This window comes from Trichosurus vulpecula, chromosome 4, assembly GCF_011100635.1.
Source record: "Trichosurus vulpecula isolate mTriVul1 chromosome 4, mTriVul1.pri, whole genome shotgun sequence".
In the NCBI taxonomy this organism is placed as follows: Eukaryota; Metazoa; Chordata; class Mammalia; order Diprotodontia; family Phalangeridae; genus Trichosurus; species Trichosurus vulpecula.
Genome location: NC_050576.1, coordinates 300,362,359 through 300,384,378, shown reverse-complemented (window position 1 = coordinate 300,384,378; position 22,020 = coordinate 300,362,359). Strand labels below are relative to the sequence as shown.

At 40.5% G+C, this 22,020-nt stretch overlaps 1 protein-coding gene across 1 annotated transcript in view; it reads left to right on the top strand.

Annotated features, from left to right (window-relative positions):
• Nucleotides 1-22,020, top strand: part of KIAA2012 (KIAA2012 ortholog) — a 150,156-nt gene that overhangs the window by 81,690 nt on the left and 46,446 nt on the right. Inside the window, 1 exon segment of the mRNA XM_036756872.1 lies at nt 11,713-11,784. Coding sequence (XP_036612767.1) covers nt 11,713-11,784 — 72 coding nt within the window.

Sequence of the window (22,020 nt, the reverse complement as noted above, 5' to 3'; positions counted from 1 at the left end):
ACTCCAAGCTCCCATTTCTTCTTTCAAATGAACTGATTCCCTACTGTGTTCAGTATCAAGTATTTATGAAGGCATTTTTTGCATATTAATGACTGCACATGGAACATTCTAAGTTCTGAAGTCCTAAAGGTATGTTGGCCTTTTCTGGGGTAGAGGAGGGGGAGGGAATCTTTTCAAGCCATCCAAATGTCTCAAAAGGTTCTGTATTCTCCCTCTAAAGGGAGAATTAAAGGGGTATTAAGCCCCTCTAAAGGCTTAAATTTCATTTGGAAGAGTATGGAGACTCTGTGATTCTGATGCTCCTTCTGTCTCAGCTACTGGCTTTACAGGATCATAGGATCGGAGGTGAAAGTGACTTTAGAAAGCATTCAGCCTCTTGTTTTTTAGGCAGGGAAACAAAGACCCAGGCAGGTAAAAACACTTGCCAAAGGTGAAGTTGCCCTCAGCTGAAGGTGTAAGAATTTAAAATAGCTCGAAAAGTTTAAGGAGGGAATACAAGCCTGTAAGGAAAAGACTGACTGTGTGCCAGTCTGGCAGAAAAACCTCTAGGGGACACAGTAGGCTGATCCATAGAATCACAGATTTAGAGGACAAAGGTCCTCCCCCCTTCCCCCCATAGTAGTCACCATTGTTCAGGCCTTTCTTGGATTCTTGAACAAGATAAGCAGATAGCTTCCTTTTAAGGACTTATTCCTTATTTTCAACTTTTTAATCTTACTCCTTGCAGAAGGCTTTGGGAAAAAGCAATTAATCTTCTTATAAGTGTTAAATATAAGATCTGAAAGTATCACACAGCCTCTTCCCAGATCTAGCCATGTGATCCCAGACTGAAAGATTCCTGGGGCCAAATGGTTCCGGGGCTGTCAGAGGAGGCTCTGGAGATGTTGTCAGGGAGGAATATCACAGAGGAGAGCCAAGCTTTAATGGGGTTTCCCCCAGTGCATTCCCCTTGGAGCATTCCCCTTAGAATAGAGCCTTCATCCACTTTTTAGATCACTGGTTTTAATCTTCCTCATCACTCCAAAGCTTTCCTTCATTTGTTCTAGCTCTAGGTAAGGGTAACCAAACAACACATTATCACCAATTCATCACCAATCTTTTTTAGAACTTTTGCAGTGTCTTTGTGGGTTTTTTTCCATTTTTACAAGACCGACTGACTTAATATTGTGACATATTTCTAACTTCAAGAATAGAATGAACAATGAATAAATGTTTAGGGACTATGCACGTGGAGAAGCTGAGGGATTTAGGACTATAGAGCCTCTTAAGAAGAATACTGAAGTGAGAAATGGAATTCAACAGGATTTCAGAGCTGGAGAGAACCTTGAAGAACTAGTCCAATCCCTTTGTTTATCAGATGAGGAAACTAGAGCCTAGGGAGGTAAAGACTTGTCCAAGATCATACAGCTAGTTAATGGAAAATCGAGACTTAAATTTCTACTCTAGTGGTGTTTTCACCGTGCCAGACTGTATCATTAAATACTGTACTGAGGGTGCTGAGCAACAGGGCTCCAGGCCTAGAGCAGTCAGATTATGAGGGGGTGTGTATCTCTGTGTGTGTGTGTGTGTGTGTGTGTGTGTGTGTGTGTGTGTCCATTTGGTGGCACAGTAGAGCACTGGAGTCAGGAGGACCTGAGTTCAAATCCAGCCTCAGACACTTACTAGCTGTGTGACCTTGGGCAAGTCACTTAACCCCAACTGCCTAAGGAAAAAAGAAAAAAAAAGAGGGGATGTATTTAACTTGCAAAGATAGTGTGTCAGTTAGGAACCAACAGGAGGTTCAAATCCTACCTCTTAATAGCTGAACAAATTGTTCAATCTCTCTGACTAAACTTCTTCATCTATAAAATGGGGATAAAATAAGGTAGCCATGATCTCTACATTAATGAGGCAGTATAATGTAGTGTATAGTAGCTATTTCCTCCTCCCCTCTCCCCTACAACCATTGGATTCAGGAAGAACTGGGTTAAAGTCTTTCCTTGCTACATACAGACTCACTCACCGTGGGCAATTCTTTGTGACCCCTTTTGGGGTTTTCTTAACAAAGATACTGAAGCGGTTTGCCATTTCCTCCTCCAGCTCATTTTACAGATGAGGAAACTGAGGCAAACAGGGTTAAGTGACTCGTCCAGGGTCACACAGCTAGTAAGTGTCTGAGGCTGGATTTGAACTCAGGAAGATGAATCTTCCTGACTCTGGGTCCAGCACTCTATCCACTGTGCCACCTAGCTGCCCAAGGTTTATTAAGCTTCTGATTGGACCAGTGGGTAGAGAACTGGACTTAGAGTCAGAAAGCCCTAAGTTCAAATCTAGCATCAGGCACTTAAGTAGCTGTATGGACCTGGGCAAGTCATTTACCACTACATGCCTCACTTTCCTCAACTATAAAACAGGGATGATAATAGTAGCACCTACTTCTCAGGATTATTGGGAGGGTCAAATGAGATAATATCTGTAAAGCACATAGTAGGCACTTGGAGAATACTTATTCCCTTTCTTGTCTTATCATGTGCCAGGCTAGGCCATAGAATTATGTTAGCTAGGCTCTGAAAAACAGAAATGAAAAAGCCTCATGTAGCTTGCATTTTATTTGACTCTTTCTTGACTTCTCTGAATCACTCATTTAATAATTCTTATTAACCATGAATTTTCTTGATCTTTTTTGGAATAAGTTTATATATTTATCACTTCTTGAAAATAAAAAGTTTAGCACCTGTGTAACTCAATAATATTTCTTTATGTTTGTCCTAAACTTGCTTCTTTCAAATTTCAGGAGGGCTCTCTAGTTCCAATGCCTTGGGTTTGAGTTAACAAGTCTGTATTTCCTGCCCTGTGTTCCAAATACTGCTCTCAGATTAACCTCTCAGCCTTCATCATTCCAGACCAAGGAGACCTAGATATTTTCATCTCTCCTCACTGGCTATACCCTGCTCCTTCAACTTCCTCGAGCATTTTAAGTACTCTGTACTCAGTAACATCTTTCTTTAAAATCAGTAGAGCTACATACAGTGTTCTAGGTGAGGACGCTTTTTAGTTTTGGACAAGGGCTCGAAGTTAATATTTTATTAATATTAATTAATATTAATATTGTAGTACCTTTCCTGATGATGCCAGGTATTCTGCTGGCCTTTTCTAAGGCGCCACCTATGTTCTGCCCTTAGAATTCAAGCTAATATTAACACTAAAACTTATGAATTGAATAGACTTCTATGGACCAGCCTGGGAAGCTAACTGCTGATTTATTGTTTCTGTGGGGAAATGTCCTAGAATTCCCAATTGGTTTACAAAAGAACTTTTGGACTTTAGTAAGAACAGGCCTGACCTACCTGTGTTTGTCTGATCTGGACTCTTGCAGTACCCGAAACAAAATAACAGCAGTAATGGTGATAACAGTAATAATGGTGCTTTAAGGTTTACAAAGCACTTTACGAATAGTATCTCATTTTATCCTCATTACAACCAAGCCACACAGTAAAGGGCCCACTCTGGAGGTATGGCAAGGTTGTCTGGCCCCTACTCTGTGTCTTGGCTTTCCTTTATCCCTGCTCTCCACTCTGTTGAGAGAATGAATGGACCTTATTATCCCACAGAGGAATGCAAATCTCTAGCCTAAAGCAAAACCGGCCCATTTGGGTAAAGCTGTTCCACATCTTCCCTAGGGGGGGAGAGAGAGAGGATGATTCAAGCTTGCTTTGAGTTCCTTCAAAGCCAGAGTCAACAAAAGATCCTGTTATATCAACAAAGGTATATCAACAAAGTGTCCAATTAATCAGACTGCAAGGGACGAGGCTTCCTTGAGAACTCAGCTCTGGTGCTTTCTCCTGAGGGAAGCATTCCTGAGGTCGCCTTACTGCTTTCTCCCTCCTCAAATTAAATTGTATCGACATATCTGTGCTCTTGTTGCAGCCCCCGATAGAACATAAGCTCCCTGGCGGCAATGGCTATTTTTCCCATTTTTAAAAATCTTATCCTCTGTACCTAGTTCAGGGCATTACACATAGTAGGTGTTTAATAAATGCTTGTTGACATGAATGGAACTGTCATGTATATGCCAATTAGAACTTAAAGATCTGCTTTTTGTCTAAGGACAACAAATACATAGATTCTCATTAGTCAAAACCCGTTATTATCCTCATTTTAGAGATAAGATAAAGAGATGAAGGCACTGGATTTCTTCTCCCAGCCTAACCCATTCTACACACTGGGATCTGTTTATTAAGGTAACAGGGGAGATGTAAAATCTTAATTTGAAGATTTTTTAAATGAAGTAGACAGTTTCCTGCCTGTGTGAGTTTAATCACCAGACTTGGATTTAGTCATATAGGCGGATAAGTGGTGGCAGGAAGGGGCGGGGGAGGGGGGAGGAATTTGTAAGACTGCCAGAAAACTCATGGTATCTCTCTTGTGGCTCATAGAGATTTCTTGTTATCAGCCTAGCACCATCATCACCCCTTCGTCATGGTCATCGTTGTCCTCCTCCTCCTCCTCCTCCTCCTTCTTTTCCTTCTTTTCCTCCTCCTTCTCCTTCTCCTCCTCCTCCTTCTTCTCCTTCTTCTCCTTCTTCTCCTTCTCCTTTTTCTCCTCCTCTTCCTCCATCATCTTCTTCTCCTTCTTCTCCTCCTTCTTCTACTCCTCCTTCTTCTCCCCCCTCCTCCTCCTCCTCCTTCTCCTTCTTCTTCTCCTCCTCCTTCTCCTTCTTCTCCTTCTCCTTTTTCTCCTTCTCCTCCTTCTCCATTGTCTTCTCCTTCTCCTCCTCCTCCTCCTCCTTCTTCTTCTCTTCCTCCTCTTTCTTCTCCTTGTTCTTCTTCTCCTTTCCCTACTCTTTCTCCTTCTGCTCCTCCTCTACCTTTTTCACTTCAGACTTTGGTAAAAGGTCAATATGACCAATTGGAGCTTCTTTAAAAGCCATTATTTACTTTGTCTGCTAACAACCAGGAAAGCCCGGGCACAGGCAATAGCCTACCCAGAATAGAGCAGATTTCTGGCAGCCTTATATAGCAACATGAGATTCCCCATAGTCTAAGTACCCTTGGGAGCTGCTAATGTGTTGTGACACTGAATGATAACTGAGGTTTTTAGGTGGAAGACAAGATGAATGAATGACAGGGCAACCAGGGATGGGGATGACCCTCCCTGATCTTAGGGAGACTAAACTGAGGTCACAGTTATCTCACTAGTTAAATATTTCCAACACTACCTGTGACTTAGAATTTATCCATGGGCAGAGGAATACAGCAACACAAGTCCTGTGACTTATAACAAATCAGAGAGCCGTGCTGACCTGCCGATCTACACTGAGCTGGATCATTCAGTCAATGAGCATTTATCAAATACCTACTATGTGCCCAGGCAGGGATGTGATTGCCAAGCCTGCTATCAAAGATATTTGAAAGATCATAGCAAACTGAAAAGATGCTATGAGATTGAAAAAGGGTAAATGTCCTAGTTTTCAAAAAAGGTAAGAGTTTCCAAGCTATAACCCAATCACTTCAATTCCCAGAAAAATTATAGCATGAATCATTAAAGAGATAGTTGATGAATTACAGAATGAGAAGCAGTGATTACAAAGAGGTAAAAAGGGTTTCATCAAGAAGAAGTCATGCCAGGCTGATCTCATTTCCTTTTCTGACAGGATAACTAAATTAGTAGATGAGGAGAATGCTATGGATGTAGTTTACCTAGACTTTAGAAAAGCTTTTGATTAAGTGTCTCATACTGTAATTGTAGAGAAGATGGAGAGCGATGTGTTAGACAATCACACAATTAGTTGTATTCAAGACTGGTTGGATGGCTGGACTCAAAGAGTTAAGAATTTAATATCTATGTGGCAGGAAGTTTCCAGTGAAGTACCCCAGGGAGAATCTGTATTTGGCCAGGAGCCACTTAACATTCATACCAATGACTTGGATAAAGGTATAGATGATGTACTCATCAGATTTGCAGATGACACAGAGCTGGGAGACTACAGAAAGTAAGATGAAATTCACTAGGGATAAATGTAGTCTTGTACTGAAGGACAAAAAAATCAGCTCTAAATATAAAATAATAATAATGGTTATCATTTACTAATAACTTAATTTTAATTTAATTAATTAAAATTTTAATTATATGATAATGGTTATCACTGTGCTAGTGCCAGACACTGTGCTAAATCCTTTATGTCTTATTTGAGCCTTACAATAACCCTGGGAGGTAGATACTATTATTTTCCTATTATTATGATTCCTCATTTTATAGGTGAGGAAACCATGGAAAACAACTGTTAAGTGACTTGCTCAGGGTCACACAGCTAGTAAGTGTCTGAGGCTGGATTTGAATTCAAATCTTCCTGACTCCAGGCCAGGTGCTCTATCCCTTGCTCCGTCTAGCTTCTCATGGAGGAAGCATGGTTATACAGAAGTTAAAGATATGGGGGTTTTAGTGAACTGCAAGGTAACTATGAGTCGGTGATGTGGTGTGGAAGCCAGAAAATAAGTAGGTAGAGACTTAAGGTGGGGTGCTAAACAGGTGGTGAGTGTTGTTTAATCATGTTGACTCTTCATGACCCATTTTGGAGTTTTCTTGGCAGGGATACTACAGTGGTTTGCCATTTCCTTCTCCAGCTCATTTTACAGATGAGGTAACTGAGGCAAACACAGTGACTTGTCCAAAGTCACACAGTTAGTAAGTGTCTGAGGCCAGATTTGATCTCAGGAAGATGAGTCTCCTTGACTCCAGGCCCAGCACTCTGTCCACTGCACTACGTTGCTTCCCTACTAAATAGGAGGCTACTGCAATAGTCAGGTAAGACAGATGGAAGAGATGTTGTAAAGGTGGAAATAAGATTTGGCAACTGCTTGACTGCATGAGATGAATAAAATTGAGAGGCTGAGAACTTCACAACCTTGAGCAACTAAAAGGAGAGTAGTGTTCTCAGAAGACACAGGGAAGTTCCTAAGAGTGGATTTGAAGGAGCAGGAATGTACTCAGATATGTAACGGAGAGACGACCCGTCCATGCCCATTCATCCTGTGTGATGTCCCATCCAAAGTGAAAAGGTAGGCTGGGGTCCTTCCTCCCCAGTCACTCCCCTCACCCCCTACTCTGATCAGGAGACAGGGAGTAGCTATCCTGGATGGGAGAGAATTTTTCCAATGCCAAATGTCAATTTGCTTTGTGGGTTGGGATCAGGTGATAAGTATTCTAAAGAGGCCATCTCAGAAGGGGAAGAAGCTTGGCGCTTCCATAGCAGAAGGACTGGGGTGGGAGAGCATTAGGGTTTCATGGGAGAAGGGCTCCTCATCTCATTGTTTCATAGATAAGTCCCACCAGTGGCTATCTTTGGATGGGCTGAATGTCACCGTCTTCCCACCCTTCAAATGGTTATCACATAGCCTTTCCAGTCATGCTATGGCGCCTGGAGATTATGACACAACCCCCACCTCCCTGTCCAAGGAGCCAGAGCCCCCACTTTGGAGTCCACTGCCTTGTATCCCAGCTGCCTCTTTGATTTTGATAACCCTACCCCCAAGTGACAGACTAACTTGGATTTGTCCAGCTCCCATGCTGATTTCATAGCACTGCAAAAGAGAAAAAAACTGAGACTTCACTTTGTGGCTGCTTGGTGGATGACCCTGGCTCTCAGCAGAACAAATCTTACTTGTTCATTGGTTGGGAAATGCCTTGTGTGCAAAGTAGTTTGATGTGGCAGGAATGATTCAAAACACTTGCTGGACAGTGTGAACTTTGGCAAGAGATCTTCCCTTTCCTCACTCGGGGTATGTTAGAGATAATGGAGAAGGACCTCTCAGACTGGGGATACACAGACATTAGCACCATGTACATCAAGTGTACCCGTGGGGCTTCAGAAGCTTGTCAGCTTAGTATCAGTGAGAGCTGAGTGGGAGGCATTCAGATACCAAGTGTTAACAGCTTCTTTAATTGGGTGACAAGAGGCCTCTTGCTGCCATAGGTATCAAGATGGGGAACCTCAAGAAGGAGTTCCAGAGGTGACAAAAAGGGGCGATGCAGGCCCTCGTTACTTGTTTTTGAACCTCATTTCCTCCTTGAAGATACAAAGATCCAGGTCTAGGACAGAGGTTTTCAAACTTTTGGGGTCTCGGGACACTTTTACACTCTTAAAAATTATTGAGATATTTTTACATTGGTTATATCTACCAATATATACCATATTGGGTAGCAAGGTAGCACAGTGGATACAGCACTGAGTCTGGAATCAAAAAGACCTGAATTCAAATTTGACCTTAGACATTTCCTAGTTGTGTGGCCCTGGGCGAGTCATTTAACCCCTGCCTACATAAAACTGGACAAGGAAATGGCAAACCCCTCCAGGATCTTTGCCAAAAAAACTCCTGGACCATGGGTTCACAGAGTCATGAAGAGTCAGATACAATTGAATGACTAAACAACAACATATATCATATTAGAAATTAAAATATTTTAGTATCGTTATTCGTGGACCTTCTGAAAGGGTCTCAGGGATACCCAGAGGTCCTCAGACAACGCTTTGAGAATTGCTGGTCTTGGTAAAATTCCAAGTTGTAAAAGGTGAGAAGGCAGATGGGGAGGGTAGAAATTGAGGAGGTTTCCCAGTACATATCTTCTCATCTTACCTCCGACAACTCCATGAGGATCCATGAGCGAATTTGCCAAGCATATTTGAATACAGTATCTTTAAAGGTCTATATTTTCCTCCTCTCTCTATATCCCATCTCCATATCCTTCCATCCCATATACACACACCTTTAACCATCATCTGTCTTTTAGGGCACTTGAGCAGAGTTACCATCATCAGTTATAAATATTCTGTTGGTCATACCAACTCTATATGAAAAAGTCTCATCTATATATGGTTGTTTTGGTCCATACCTATGACTTCATAATTGTAGAGAACTGCCAATAAAGAAACTCCTATCAAAGATACTTTATAGTCTTACAGGAGTTGGCTGGGGTATTGAGAGGCTAAATGACTTGCCTGGAATTATATAGTCAGGAGGTGTCTTGGGCAGGACTTGAACTCAGGTCTTGGTGACTCTAAGGCCAACTCTTATCTATTCTCTATTATGACATTCTGCCCCTCACCCTCATCTTTATAAATATTATTTAATGTCTTCGAAAGGATTTCTTCTCATCTTTCTAAAGAAGTTGTAGCATTTGGGGCAGCTAGGTAGTCCAGCGGATAGAGTACCAGGCCTGGAGTCAGGAGCACTCATCTCCCTGAGTTCAAATCTGGCCTCAGAAACTTCCCAGCTGTGCAACCCTGGCCAAGTCACTTAACCCTGTTTGCCTCATCTATAAAGTGAGCTGGAGAAGGAAATGGCAAACCGCTCCAGTATCTTTGCTAAGAAAACCTGAAATGGATCACAATGAGTCAGACACAACTGAAATGACAACAACAACAAGCATTTGAAAAAGCATCAACAGAATAGGTAACTGACATTAAATATTAAAGAGAACTACTATACGGTTAGGAATTTTTATTTATGAAAAAATGTTTGGATCTAGTCATGTAGGAGAGATTTGGCCACATTTTCCCCAGCCCCTGCTGTTCTAGCCCAGAGAAAGGACAGATGCATAGTTGGAGTCATGGGAACTATTCATGACATTCCTTCCTCACCCTCCAGCCTATACTACTATTGCATTCAAGAGAAGTGGAAAAATTTCCCCCCATTCTGAATATCTGACTTAAAACATTCTATCTTATGATTCATGCGTGATGTTTGGCGGGGCGGAAAATGAAAATCCTTTGTCTAATTCCAGTTTGGACCCGCTCTATTCATTTGATCTGGAAAAGGGGAGGTACTCATCTCAAAAACGAGAACCTAACCCAATATATGGTAGAGATGACAAGAAATTGGATCGGAATCTGTCCTGAAAACTTTCCATCTCTAGCCACATTTCAAAACAAATGGGTGTAGGCATTCGTTGAAAGGACGGTGGCTTGTGGAGGCCTAACAATTGCTAATTCACCACTAATTCTTAAAAACAACACAAAATGTCCTGGGTTGAGGAGGGGGAGAGGAAGAATTTATGACTGGATGGGGAGACATCTGAAAGATAGTCTCTTAGAAAGTATAGGAGTGATCGAATACACACCCATTATGATCTCATAGCTTATGAATGTTCGTGGCCCTTGCAATGACCTGAGAAGTTGACAAATTGGCCAGGAAAATCAACTTTTCCCTCTTGAATTAAGAGAATAGTGCTGTGGGTAAGACTTGCCTCTGGTTGTTAATGCAAGCTTCCCATAAATCTGCTTCTTCCCTATCCTCTCTTCCTAGCCAAGACCACCTGAAGCTAACCATTAGGTATAGCTTTTGCCCCTGGGATACAGTTGTTAGCACATATGTGGTACCCTGAAGGCAGTATGAAACAGTGAACAGAGAAAGGGATTTGGAATCAGAAGACCTGGGTTTAAATCCCTGCCCTCCTACTTACTACCTAGCAAGTTATTTAAATTCCCCAGGTCTCAGTTTCCTCATCTGTAAAATGTAGGGATTGGATACAGTGACCTCTAATGACCCTTCCAGCTCTAAACTATGGGCCTTTGAAAAGTGATACCATTCTTACATTGGTGGAAATGGGAAGCAACATGGCCTTAGAGGTAAGATATAGTCTACTGGGCTACAAATACGATTCAGTTCATAACATGAGGTGAGTTTTCAAGGCTACTTTGGCTCTCTGTAAAATGGGGATAACATTCCTAAATTGCCTTGAATAATAACATAATAACAATAATAATGAGTAGTAATATAGCACTTTACCTGCATTATCTCATCTGATCCTCATAACCCCATGAAGTAGGTAGATACGAGAATTGCCATTTACAGATAAAGGAATTGGGGCTCAAAGAGATTGGGTGATTTGTCCATGATCATTCAACTAGTAAACATAGAGATTAGAAGCCAGAGATTTTCCTAGGTCAAATTCAATGGTCTCTCTACTATATATCCACATGCCATAGTTTATGGACTAACATGGGAAAACAACTAAAGATGATTAAGTACAAAGTGGCAGGTAGGCCATGACTGATCATAGTGGACTTTCACGGCATTCCCCTATCCTATCCTTTCCCCCTTGACAAGCTAATTTTTTAATGTTTTATTGGTGTTGTACTTAAATGTTTTATTGATGTTTGTTTTTATAGCATAGTCACATCTAGTTATACTTCCTCACCCCAATGCAATGAGCAGTAACTCATTGTAACCTTTATAAGAGACCTCTAAGCAAAACTAACCAACACAGCAACTCGTTCTGGCACTTTGCACCCATAATTCCCCACATCTCTAGGGGTGGTATGCTTTACCATCTGTTCTCTGTGGTCTCAACTGGTCATTACATTCCAACTGAGACTTCACAATGACCCTTTTTGCTACAGAGTCAAAGTCAATGGTCATTTTGGATGGCTATTGCAGTACCAAGAGGATCTTCTTAGAAGGCAGGTGGTCCCATAGGTCTGCCCTACCCCGGATCCCTATCTACCTTCCCTTCCCTCTCCCTATCTCCCCCACCCCATGGATAGCAATATAGCCAAGCTCAGCTTTCTCTGTTTCATGTTTGGGTTCTTATATGCCTTCAGTGGTTAAAATGTGCACTACCATTTGCATTTCAATGATGAAAATTGCTTTCTATAAATATTTGGGGATGTAGACTAGCTCTTGTCCTGCTGTATATCATTTCTCTGAAAGTCAGGCACTCTGTTTCTCTTCCCAGGGAGCCCCTCAGTCCTTAGAGGCAGCTGTGCTGAAGACAGGGGAGTCTCAAAGTTTTATAAATAAAGAGCTGGTATGTTCAAACAGGAAAGAATTTTACATGAGCGAACAGTACATTGACATTATGCCGTTACTGAAGGTGATCTCACACTGAGAATACTAGGGGTTTTATATCCACACATACAGGAATTTCAGTTACTACATTCCTGTACTGAATCAAAACAGCTTCAGAAGCCCTCAGATCTCCTGTTTTATCAGAAAGAACACACGCAAAAAAAAACAGGCAGTTTATAGCACATCAAGAAAGGATGAATTAGGCTGGTAATCAGCATTACCTGTTGGGTACAGATCAAGGAAATGTCTGGATTTGTCTGGTAGAGGACGAGGAAGTGGAAAATCATAAACCACCTCCTAAGAAGGGGACACTTGCTGATCTTGACAATAGCTAAAATAATTCTTAGTATTTTATAGCCCTCTCTTGAAATGCATGGTTTTCCTGATGCAGGGAGGGATGGAGAGCAAAGTGACAAAATGATGGGACACTAAATAATAATAATAGCTAACCTTTATAGGATGCTTGAAGGTTTGCAAAGGGCTTTATGTGTGTGTGTGTGTGTGTGTGTGTGTGTGTGTGTGTATATGTATAAATCTCATTTGTTCCTCCCATCCATTCTGTGAGATAGGTGCTGTTGTTATCACATTTTTACAGTTAAAGAAACTGAGGCAGGAAAAGATTAAGTGTCTTGTCCATGAGTCACCCAGCTGATAAGTTCCTGAGGCCAGATTCAAACTCGGGTCTTTCTGATTCCACAGCAATACCACCCATCTGCCCGGTTTGCCTCAGTTTTCTCATCTGTAAATTAAGCTAGGTTTGTCATAAAATGACAAAACCCTCCAGTATCTCTGCCAGGAAAACCCCCAAATGGGGTCACGAAGTGTGGGATTCTAGACCACACAGAAATGACCCGGGAATCCGAGGATCCAGTTTCTAGTCTCAGCTCTGGCAATCACTAAAATGGTGGTTGGACCAGGCGAAATCTCCTGCTCCGTCATTTCTCTCAGAATCACAGAACCACAGATTTCAAGCTGGAAGGGACTTTAGAAGATACCTAGGCTCCTGATATTCCAAATTCCCTGAAATAGAATCAATGAGGACACAAACCTTTTATAAGTCTTGAGGGTGGTGCTAACTAGAGATTCAGGCTAAAAGAACCTGCAGGGGCACTTGGTTCATTGTTCCTCATGGTCAACCAATCTAACGCCTCTGGTTTACTCCTTCTGAACTGTTCTAAAATAATGTATGGCCTGGAGTTGTTCAGTAAATAATAGATGTGACTATAACCAACAACAAGTAATACTTAAGAAGATTTTTCTCTACCATGACCTTGGTTTTGTTGCACGTAAAATGAAGGATAATGACAATTTCCTTTTTGGTAGAGCTTTGGAGTCTAACTAGATATCAGAAAACACCCCGAGCGGAAAAGTTTTATTACTACTAACATAGTGAAGGCATAGCATAGAAAGCACTAGACCAGGGGTGGGGAACCTGTAGCCTTAAGGCTGCATGTGGCCCTCTAGGTCCTCAAGTGTGGCCCTTTGACTGAATCCAGACTTCACAGAACAAAACCCCTCAATAAAAGGATTTGTTCTGTAAAATTTGGACTTAGTCAAAAGGCTGCACCCAGGGACCTAGAAGTCCACATGCGGCCTCAAGGCTGCAGGTTCCCCACCCCTACACTAGACTTTCAGACAATCTGGGTTCTAGTTTGGTCTCTGGCACTAGCTTTAACTTTATTAATATTATTGTTGTTGTTTTCAGTCATGTCCAATTCTTCATAACCTTGTGGACTATACTGTTCATGGTGTTTTCTTGGCAAAGATAGAGGGGTGATTTGCCATTTCCTACTGAGGCAAACTGAGGCAAACAGGGTCAAGTGACTTGCCCAGGGTCACATAGCCACCAAGTGTCTGAGGCTGGATTTGAACCCAGGTCTTCCTGACTCCAGGCCCTGAGCTCTATCCACTGAACCACCTAGCTGCTCCTTTATTAATATTAATTTAACTTCATTAATGAGTCAGTTAGCAGGCATTTATTAAGAGCCTCCTATATTCCAGGCACTATGCTAAGCACTAGAGACCCAAAGAAAGGCACAAAAACAGCCCCTACTGTCTTTGAGGTGGTCACAGTCTCATGGGGGAGACAATACGCAAACAATTATGTACAAACAAGCTATACACAGGGTAAACTGGGGAGAATCAACAGAGGGAAGGCACGAGCATTCAGGAAGATTGGTTAGTGCTTCTTGTAGAAGGGAGGACTTTAGCTGGGACCTGAAGGAAGTCAAAAAAGTCAGGAGATAAGGAGGGAGTAAATTCCAGGCATAGGGGACAGCCAGTGAAGCTGCCTAAAAGTGGGAGGGAGACTGTCACGGTAGCCAGTTTCACTAGATTGAACAGTAAATGGAGGGGAGTAAAGTATCAAAAGATTGGAAAAGTAGGAAGGAGCTGAATCATGAAGAACGTTAACAATCAAACAAAAGATGTTCTATTTGGTAGTAGAGGTAACAAGGGGCCAATGGAGTTTATTGGATGAGAAGGTGCAGTGGTGAGACCTGCCCTTTAGGAAGATGAATATCTGAGTGGAGCACTGGCTGGAAAGCAGAGAGAGTTGAAGGAGAGAGACCAACCAGCAGGGTCTTTCAAGAGTCTAGGTATGAGAAGATGACAACGTCAGAACAGAGAAATGGTACAAGACATGTCACAAAGGCAGAAACAACCAACGGAACTGGGAGACAAAATACAAAGGAATTTTGGAAGGGAGCACTAGCACACAGGGGTTGAGGAAAGCAATGCTTGAGCTCACCTTTGAAAGAAAATAGAGCTTCAAAGATGGGGAGGTCAGAAAGGATCACCTTTCCTGTCTGCACAAAGACACAGAAATGAGAGAAGGGATGTCACATGTGAGAAATAAGCAAATAGGCCAGTTTGCCTGGAATGTAAAATATGTGAAAGAGATCGATATGTAATAAATCCAGGAAGGTATTCTAGAGCCAGGCTGTGAAAAGCTTTATAAACCATACAGAGGAGATTATATCTTCTAGAGACAATAGAAAAGGACCAGGAGAGCTTTTTTCTCTCAATGAGGGAGTGACGGGGTCAGATCTGTGTTTTTGGATTATCGCTTTAGAGTTTTTGTGTGGAGAATGGATTAGAAAGTTTGAATCAAGGAATCAGGCAGGTAGGAGAAGGCTATTGTAGTAATTTAGGCAAGAAGTAACAAGGGTGGTTATGGTATAAGTTCAGAGAAGGAAAAAAAATGGTTGGTTGTGAGACTTGTCATGGAGATAGAAAGGGCAAGACTTGGCAAGGAACTGAAACTGTGCAGTGAGGGAGAGTGAGGACAATGAGGCTGTCTCTGAGATTACAAACCTGGATGCTCCCTTCTTTGTAAAATAACACGTATTGAAATAAATGATTTTGGAAGTGAAAAGACCAGGGTTCAAATCCTGGCTTGGTCACTTATTCCCTATAGAGAGCTGTGAAAGTTCCTTATCCTCTCTGGTCCTCAGTTCCTTCCGCAGTAAAATGAAGTTTGTTCCAGATCTAAATATATGATTTTATTAGCCTAAGGAAATTCTATGAATTCTAGAACTTCAGTGAACTATTCCTACTTAGCTTGGTGACAGCTCTGTCTCTCTTTCAATATTTGCAGTATCCTAGTTGGCATTCAGAGTAGCAAGATATATTATATTTTTGTTGTTACTCAGTCATTTCAGTCACATCCAACTTGTCGTGATGCCATTTGGGATTTCCTTGGCAGAGCTACTGGAATGGTATGCCATTTCTTTTTCCAGCTCATTTTATACATGAGGAAACTGTGGCAAAGAGGGTTAAGTGACTTGCTGTAATGGCAAGAGTGGGATTTTTTGCTGTTTTTTCTTTTGGAGTGCTTCTCAGCACTAAGGCAACCAAGTGCCTTTGATTGAGTCTTTGATTGAATCAAGAGTCTTTGATAACCTGCTTAAGTCACAAAAAAGCCTAAGTCATATGAGTTGGAGTCACATGGTTGTAATGCCCTCTGACCCTGAAGAAGGTGTATATACTTGGAGGTTAGCATTTTGCTTTGGGGTTCACTTATTGGAAGAGTGTTCGTGTGATTTGGCCAGATGAGACTCTAGGTAGCCGTTAAGGGGCCCTCCAGCTTTGAAAACCCAGATCTTGGTGCTTCTCTCTCTGGTAACTATGTATGTATTGCTATGGACAGACAGAAGCCCTGTCTGCTGATTTGTGTTATTTGCTCTGTTTATATAATTTCTTCTTGCAATTTCTGTTTGTGTTTTCTCTGAAGTTAAGGGTCCTGACTTTTTCCCCTGAACTAAGTGAGTGATATATGTATGTTTAATTAAAATGTGATTGTAAACCCCTTAAAGTTTCTTTCCTTAGAAAAGCAGATCAAAGAACTTGTGCTAGCAGCCCTCCTGTGTGTTGGTGTTATTGGCCTTACATAGCCACAACAGCTGCAAGTGACAGCTATAAGCATCCAAGGCCAGATTTGAACCCAGATCTTCTGACTTTAGGCCCAGCACTCTATACACTCTGCCACCTAGCTGCCCACATATATTATTATATGGTCAGTCATAATATCTAATTACTCATACTCAGCTAATCAAAATCTCAGTTTTACAGATTAGGAAACTGTGGCTCAGAGAGGGTAACTCACAGTCACAGCTAGTGTCAGAGATGAAGTTTATATCAATTGGTGAACAAGCATTTACTCTGTTCTAGGCTTATTCTCAAGAATTTCAAAATTAGCTCTGTATAGATGAAAATAGTTGATGTGTATAAAATTTCTGTGTTTTCATTTATTCACTCAATTTAGTTCAACAGACATTAAGTGTCTACTGTATTTACAATGTACAAATCACATTCCTTCAAAAATATTTATTAAATATTTTATTAAATATTAAATACTAACTAAAATTTTATTAAATCCATTATTAATTAATATTTATTTAATAAGCATTAATATTATTATTCTACATGGCTATACATATATGATTATATATAATTAATAAGATATTTATGTTTCAATTTATTAATTTATTAAATTTTATTATTAAATGATGATTTAATGTTATTTAATAATGATTAATATTGATATATATGGCTATAATATATAATTAATTGATTAGTGATGTATAATTAATAATCTGTATAATTAATTAATAATTAACACGTGGCTCTTAGTAATATTAATAATTCATTGTTATTTATTAATTAATTATTATTAATGAATTTTATTTAAAAACCATCATGCATGAGGTGATTATAATAATAACCAACACATATGTGGAAAGCAAGGTTTGGAAAGCACTTTACATACATGATGCCATTTTGATCTTCACAACAGCCTTTGGGATAAGTGGTACAGATATTATTATCCCTATTTTACAGATGAGAAAACTGAGTCTCGGAGAGATTAAATGACTTGCCTGGAGTCACACAGCCAACAGATTTGAAGGCAGGATTTGATTCTACATCTAGCACTCTGTCCCCTTCACTCTCAGTAGGATATCATCATACCCGTTTTGTAGCAGACAAATTTTAGGCTCAGGATTATTATTTGCCAAAGGTCTTAGCATCCATGGGTGACGGAGCAGCCCACAGGTCTCTTGATCCACAGTCAAGCTCTCTGTCCAGTAGATCACCACCCCCATGGAATGTTAGTATTAATCACTCTCCCTCAAAGTACCTACCGTTTCCCTCACTAGGAATTCCTGAACCCTTAGATGACTAGGAGGGTCACAATGGGTAAGAGCACTGGACTTGGAATCAGGAAGACGTGAGTTCAAATTTTACTTCTAATACTTAATAGCTATAAGACCCTGGATAAGTCACTTAACTTCTCCCATCCTCAGTTTCTCCATCTGTAAAATAGAGATGACAATATTAGCACTCACAAGAATGCTGTAAAGATCAAAGGAGATCACATATGTAGAACGCTTTTTTAAACCCTGAAGCCCTCTATAAATGCCAGCTCTTAATTAGGTGAAGCCCTAAATAATAGCTGACAATTAAAAGCTGCTTTAAGGTTGTGTAAAAGAGATTTATAGATGCTATTTCATTGGATCCTCACACCAAATCCATGGAGTAGGTACTACAGGTATCACTCTTATTATCCCCATTTTAGAGATGAGGAAGCTAGCTCATAGAAGGTTAAAGTGTTTGCTCATGATCATATCTAGTATTAGAGATAAGGCTTAAACCTAGTTTTCTCTTGATTTCAGGCCTAGGGCTCTTCTCACTACACTTCCATGACCAGAGACCAAAGAAAATCCCATGTCAGGGTTGTAAGGGAAATCAGGAACTTTCCCAGAAAGCTTTTAGGCTCAGAGGTTGTACCAAGTTGTACCAACTACTTAAAGTGCTAAGTACTTAAAGTATATAAAGTGCTAAGTACTTAAACTATGTAAAGTAACTTATCAAAAACAACAGGTAATGTAAAAATAAATATCTAATAAATAAAAATATTTGTCCCAAACATAAAACCAAAAAAAAAACCCTACAAACCACCTCTACCAGTGAACTGTTGGTCTCCCAGAGGAGCTGAAAAGATGGCAGCCAAGAGTAGCGCCCATTTAGAAGACAAACTCATTTGCAAAAATCTCCTGGAGAACAGTGAAGAATTATGAGCAGTATGGTCTCATTGAACAGTAAAGAAAAAAAACAAGTTTACAGAAATTTTCATGAGAGTTCCAACAAAGTCAGATTATCTTAAGGGTATTTAAAGATGAAACTAAAAGGAGGACAAAGAACAGATAAAAAACGTAAAACGTCTGCAAATGTCTCTTGAACAAACTCTTTTCTCCATAAATGAATATTGAGTCTCCTCATCATAGTCCTTGATAGGCTTTCCAACAAAGTAGAAATTACATTCAAGAAAACATTCAAGAAAACATGAAAAAAATTCAAGAACTGGCATTCATCAGAAAGATGGGAAGGCTAACTGAACTAAACCGAGTACCCAGAGAGGAAGTCTTCAATGGAGGTAACATTGTTTTGAGAGTGTTTTGCAAGAGGGATTGGTTCTCAAGATATCTGAAAGAAAGGTGGTTTTACTCAAAAAGGTGACCAAGAAAATATTAATAGCTACCACTCTGTGTTAGGAACAGTAAGTGTTTTATGTAGGCTGGGCTAGTTTCCCTTTAAGGGAGAATGAATACCATTCCCAAGATTATGACTGGTTTTGTTTCTTTGCTACCTAAGGCATAAAAGGTCCAGACCATGTAAAATTGTTTTCAGAGGTGCCAAGGAGAAAGCCTTTCTCCCTTAGCGTGGCCAGTGCTTGAGTTGGCATTTTGTCTGTATTGCTATATTTTTAATCTTAGAAATTGTGTCCTCTGTTATTAGTTTCATGTTTATTGCATTTTATAGCTTACAGGTGGGTCATTTTAGTCTAACTCCAAGCCTGAATCACTGTACTAGAGAGTTGGACCTGGCCCAGAATATTTGGCTTCTTAGATAGGAGTTGTTTGAAATGACTTCATGATTAATTTTTGAAGTGGATAAAGGGTGGTGTGGAAGAATCAGAGCATTGGGTGATTGGGTGACCAGATATAAGCCTCTGGTATGTATAGCATGGCCAAAGTTTTGTTCAGGGTACATATAGGAGCCTTCTTTATAGGACAAAGAGGAAGCTCTCATCAACCCTATGGAGTTAGAGTGATAGATGTTTAAGGAGCCTAACACTTGGATTGTCTACTGGCTCTTAATATATGACAGACCTACTTCCTTTCCCAATCAAACATTTCTCTAGCATCTTCTATTTCATTTATATGGAGATTATCAAGATTTCTGTAATTCAGTTCTCCCAGTTTTATACCAAATCATTGACTACTAAACCCGGATCTCACATTTAGAGTACTAATAATTAAGTTTATGTTTATAGATGGCCTAAAAACTGTGTGGTTCTTAACATGATATGGGTGGTTTCTGATCCTATTCAACAGTCAGCTGTCAATCAAATGCTCATCCCACTTGTCATGCATAATGTCCAACACCAGAGGGCTCTCTGGGACATCTGCTAAATTCTATTGGGTTCTCAGAAAGCTGGCTGCCTATTTCCCCTGAGCTCCACCCCTTTGTGGACCAGAACCATTTTCTCTCATTGGTCTAGGGGTTAGTGTTAATTAAGCAACCAGATCAATAGCTCACAGGCCCTGTTCTAGGAATACACATTTCTATCTCTTACTCTGTTATGCTTCCTAATTAGTTTACCTCTAGTTCAAGGACATAAGCATTTAATGGGATTAAAGCAAAGGTAATAAAAGCATTAATTTTATGACATAGACATAGTTGTTGTTCAGTCCTGTCCAACTCTTCCTGACCCCATTTGGGGTTTTCTTGGCAAAGGTACTAGAGTGGTTTGCCATTTCCTTCTCCAGCTCACTTTATAGATGAGGAACCGAGGAAAATAGGGCTAAGTGACTTGCCCAGGGTCATACAGCTAGTAAGTGTCTGAGGCCAGATTTGAACTCAGGAAAATGAATCTTCCTGACTTCAGACCTGGTGCTCTATCCACTGTACCACCAAACTGCCCTTGATAGACGTAGGCATTCATTCTATTCAATTTCTAGACCCAGCCACTCCCAAAACTAGGAATCCCTGTCAAGACAGAAGTCGATACTTGTCTCTTTCCCACCTCCCAACCCACAGATGAGAGCTAACCCAGAAATTCAATTCTCCATTGCTCCCACTGGGAGATGAGTAAAAGGGTTTCTTGCAAGGGTCTTAAAGGCCCACAGAGAGACATCTCAGGCCATTTTGTATCTTCCTTTATTTAATTGGTTGACATGATCAACGAATGGCCAGCTAGTTGGAGAAGAGCACCTCTGAACTTACCTAGACTGATCCTGGGAAAACAGATCTGACACATCTGTTAGCTGTCAGATGTTAAGAAAGGCTAAGAGAAGAGAAGAGAAGCCTGGAATGGTTAAAATAACTGGCATTTATATATCATTTAAGTTTTCAAAACCATTTACATACCTAATACTGACCTATTTCAAAGTAGTATTGTGAGGATTAAATAAGGAACTGGTTGTAAAAGTTATTTGAGAAGTATAAAGCATTATGCAGATATAAGATATTAAAATAAAAATTTTATCAGAATCTATGAGAAGTTAAAGTTTTCTAGCTTTAGATTTCCAGTCTTTTCCAGATTTTTAGAAGAATCAGACGCTGAGTCAGTCTGTTTCTCTCAATGGAAGTGGCCACTGTCATGACACACTATTGTTCCATCTTCTTTGTCTATAATGGGTTGAAAGACCTGAAAATAAAATTCAATTCATTGAGGAAGGCTTTATAGCCTTAAAGGCTTTGCTCCAACAAGGAGTCCCACACACATGTTAAGGTCATACATGATTCTTTCTGTAGGGAGAGCATTGATGTAGTACCAGCAGGATTGTGGGACAAAAGTCACCAGTTCCACTCCATCCTTCGAGTCTTGCCAAATGAAGATCCGGGGTAATTTGCATGGCTCTGGGACTGGCAGCCAGGGTCATGATGGAAGATGAGTGGAATTTTCTCACCCTGTCTCAAAGAGCAGGCAAGCCTGGAGGAGTGATTGCTAAGGCAGGTACAAATGAACTCAAACGACCAATTTGACCTAAAGGCCTTTAATGGTTTTCTAGATATTGCTTTTGCTTTGGAGGTTACAGGCTAGAAGCAAAATAAATACTATGACCATTGCTTTTCTGAGGAGAGGATACTTAATATCTGTAATGTATGATCCATAATAATGGAGAACAATAAATGGTAGCAGCTAAGCAGAGAATCAATAGATGGTAGCAAAGGGAAGAAAATAGCCCAGCAGATGATGCCAGCAGTGGAGAAAGCAGTTAACGGCTGGACAGGGAAAGCATCCCAGCAGATGAGATCAGAGGCCGAAAAGCACCCTCCAACCGGACACATAACCTACAGAGGATGAAGTGATATGGCTATACCTATTCTCTCCCTCTCCTGCTAATAGTATGAGAATCTGTGTCAGAGTGTGTTAATTGGTCAAAAAACATTTATGAAGTGCCTACTGTATACCAGGCACTGTCCTAAGAACTGGGAATACAAAGAAAGGCAAAAGACAATCCCTGACCTCAAAGAGCAAACAATCTAGGATTATCCTTGTCATTGATCTTTCTAGTCTGTTTAATCAAATCCTTTTTCCTTTGAATGGCGCTCTCAGTTTGGACTATACGTAAGAGAATGAGAGATTGTGGGACTTGGAATTGTTATACTTACATATGACTTTAAGTTT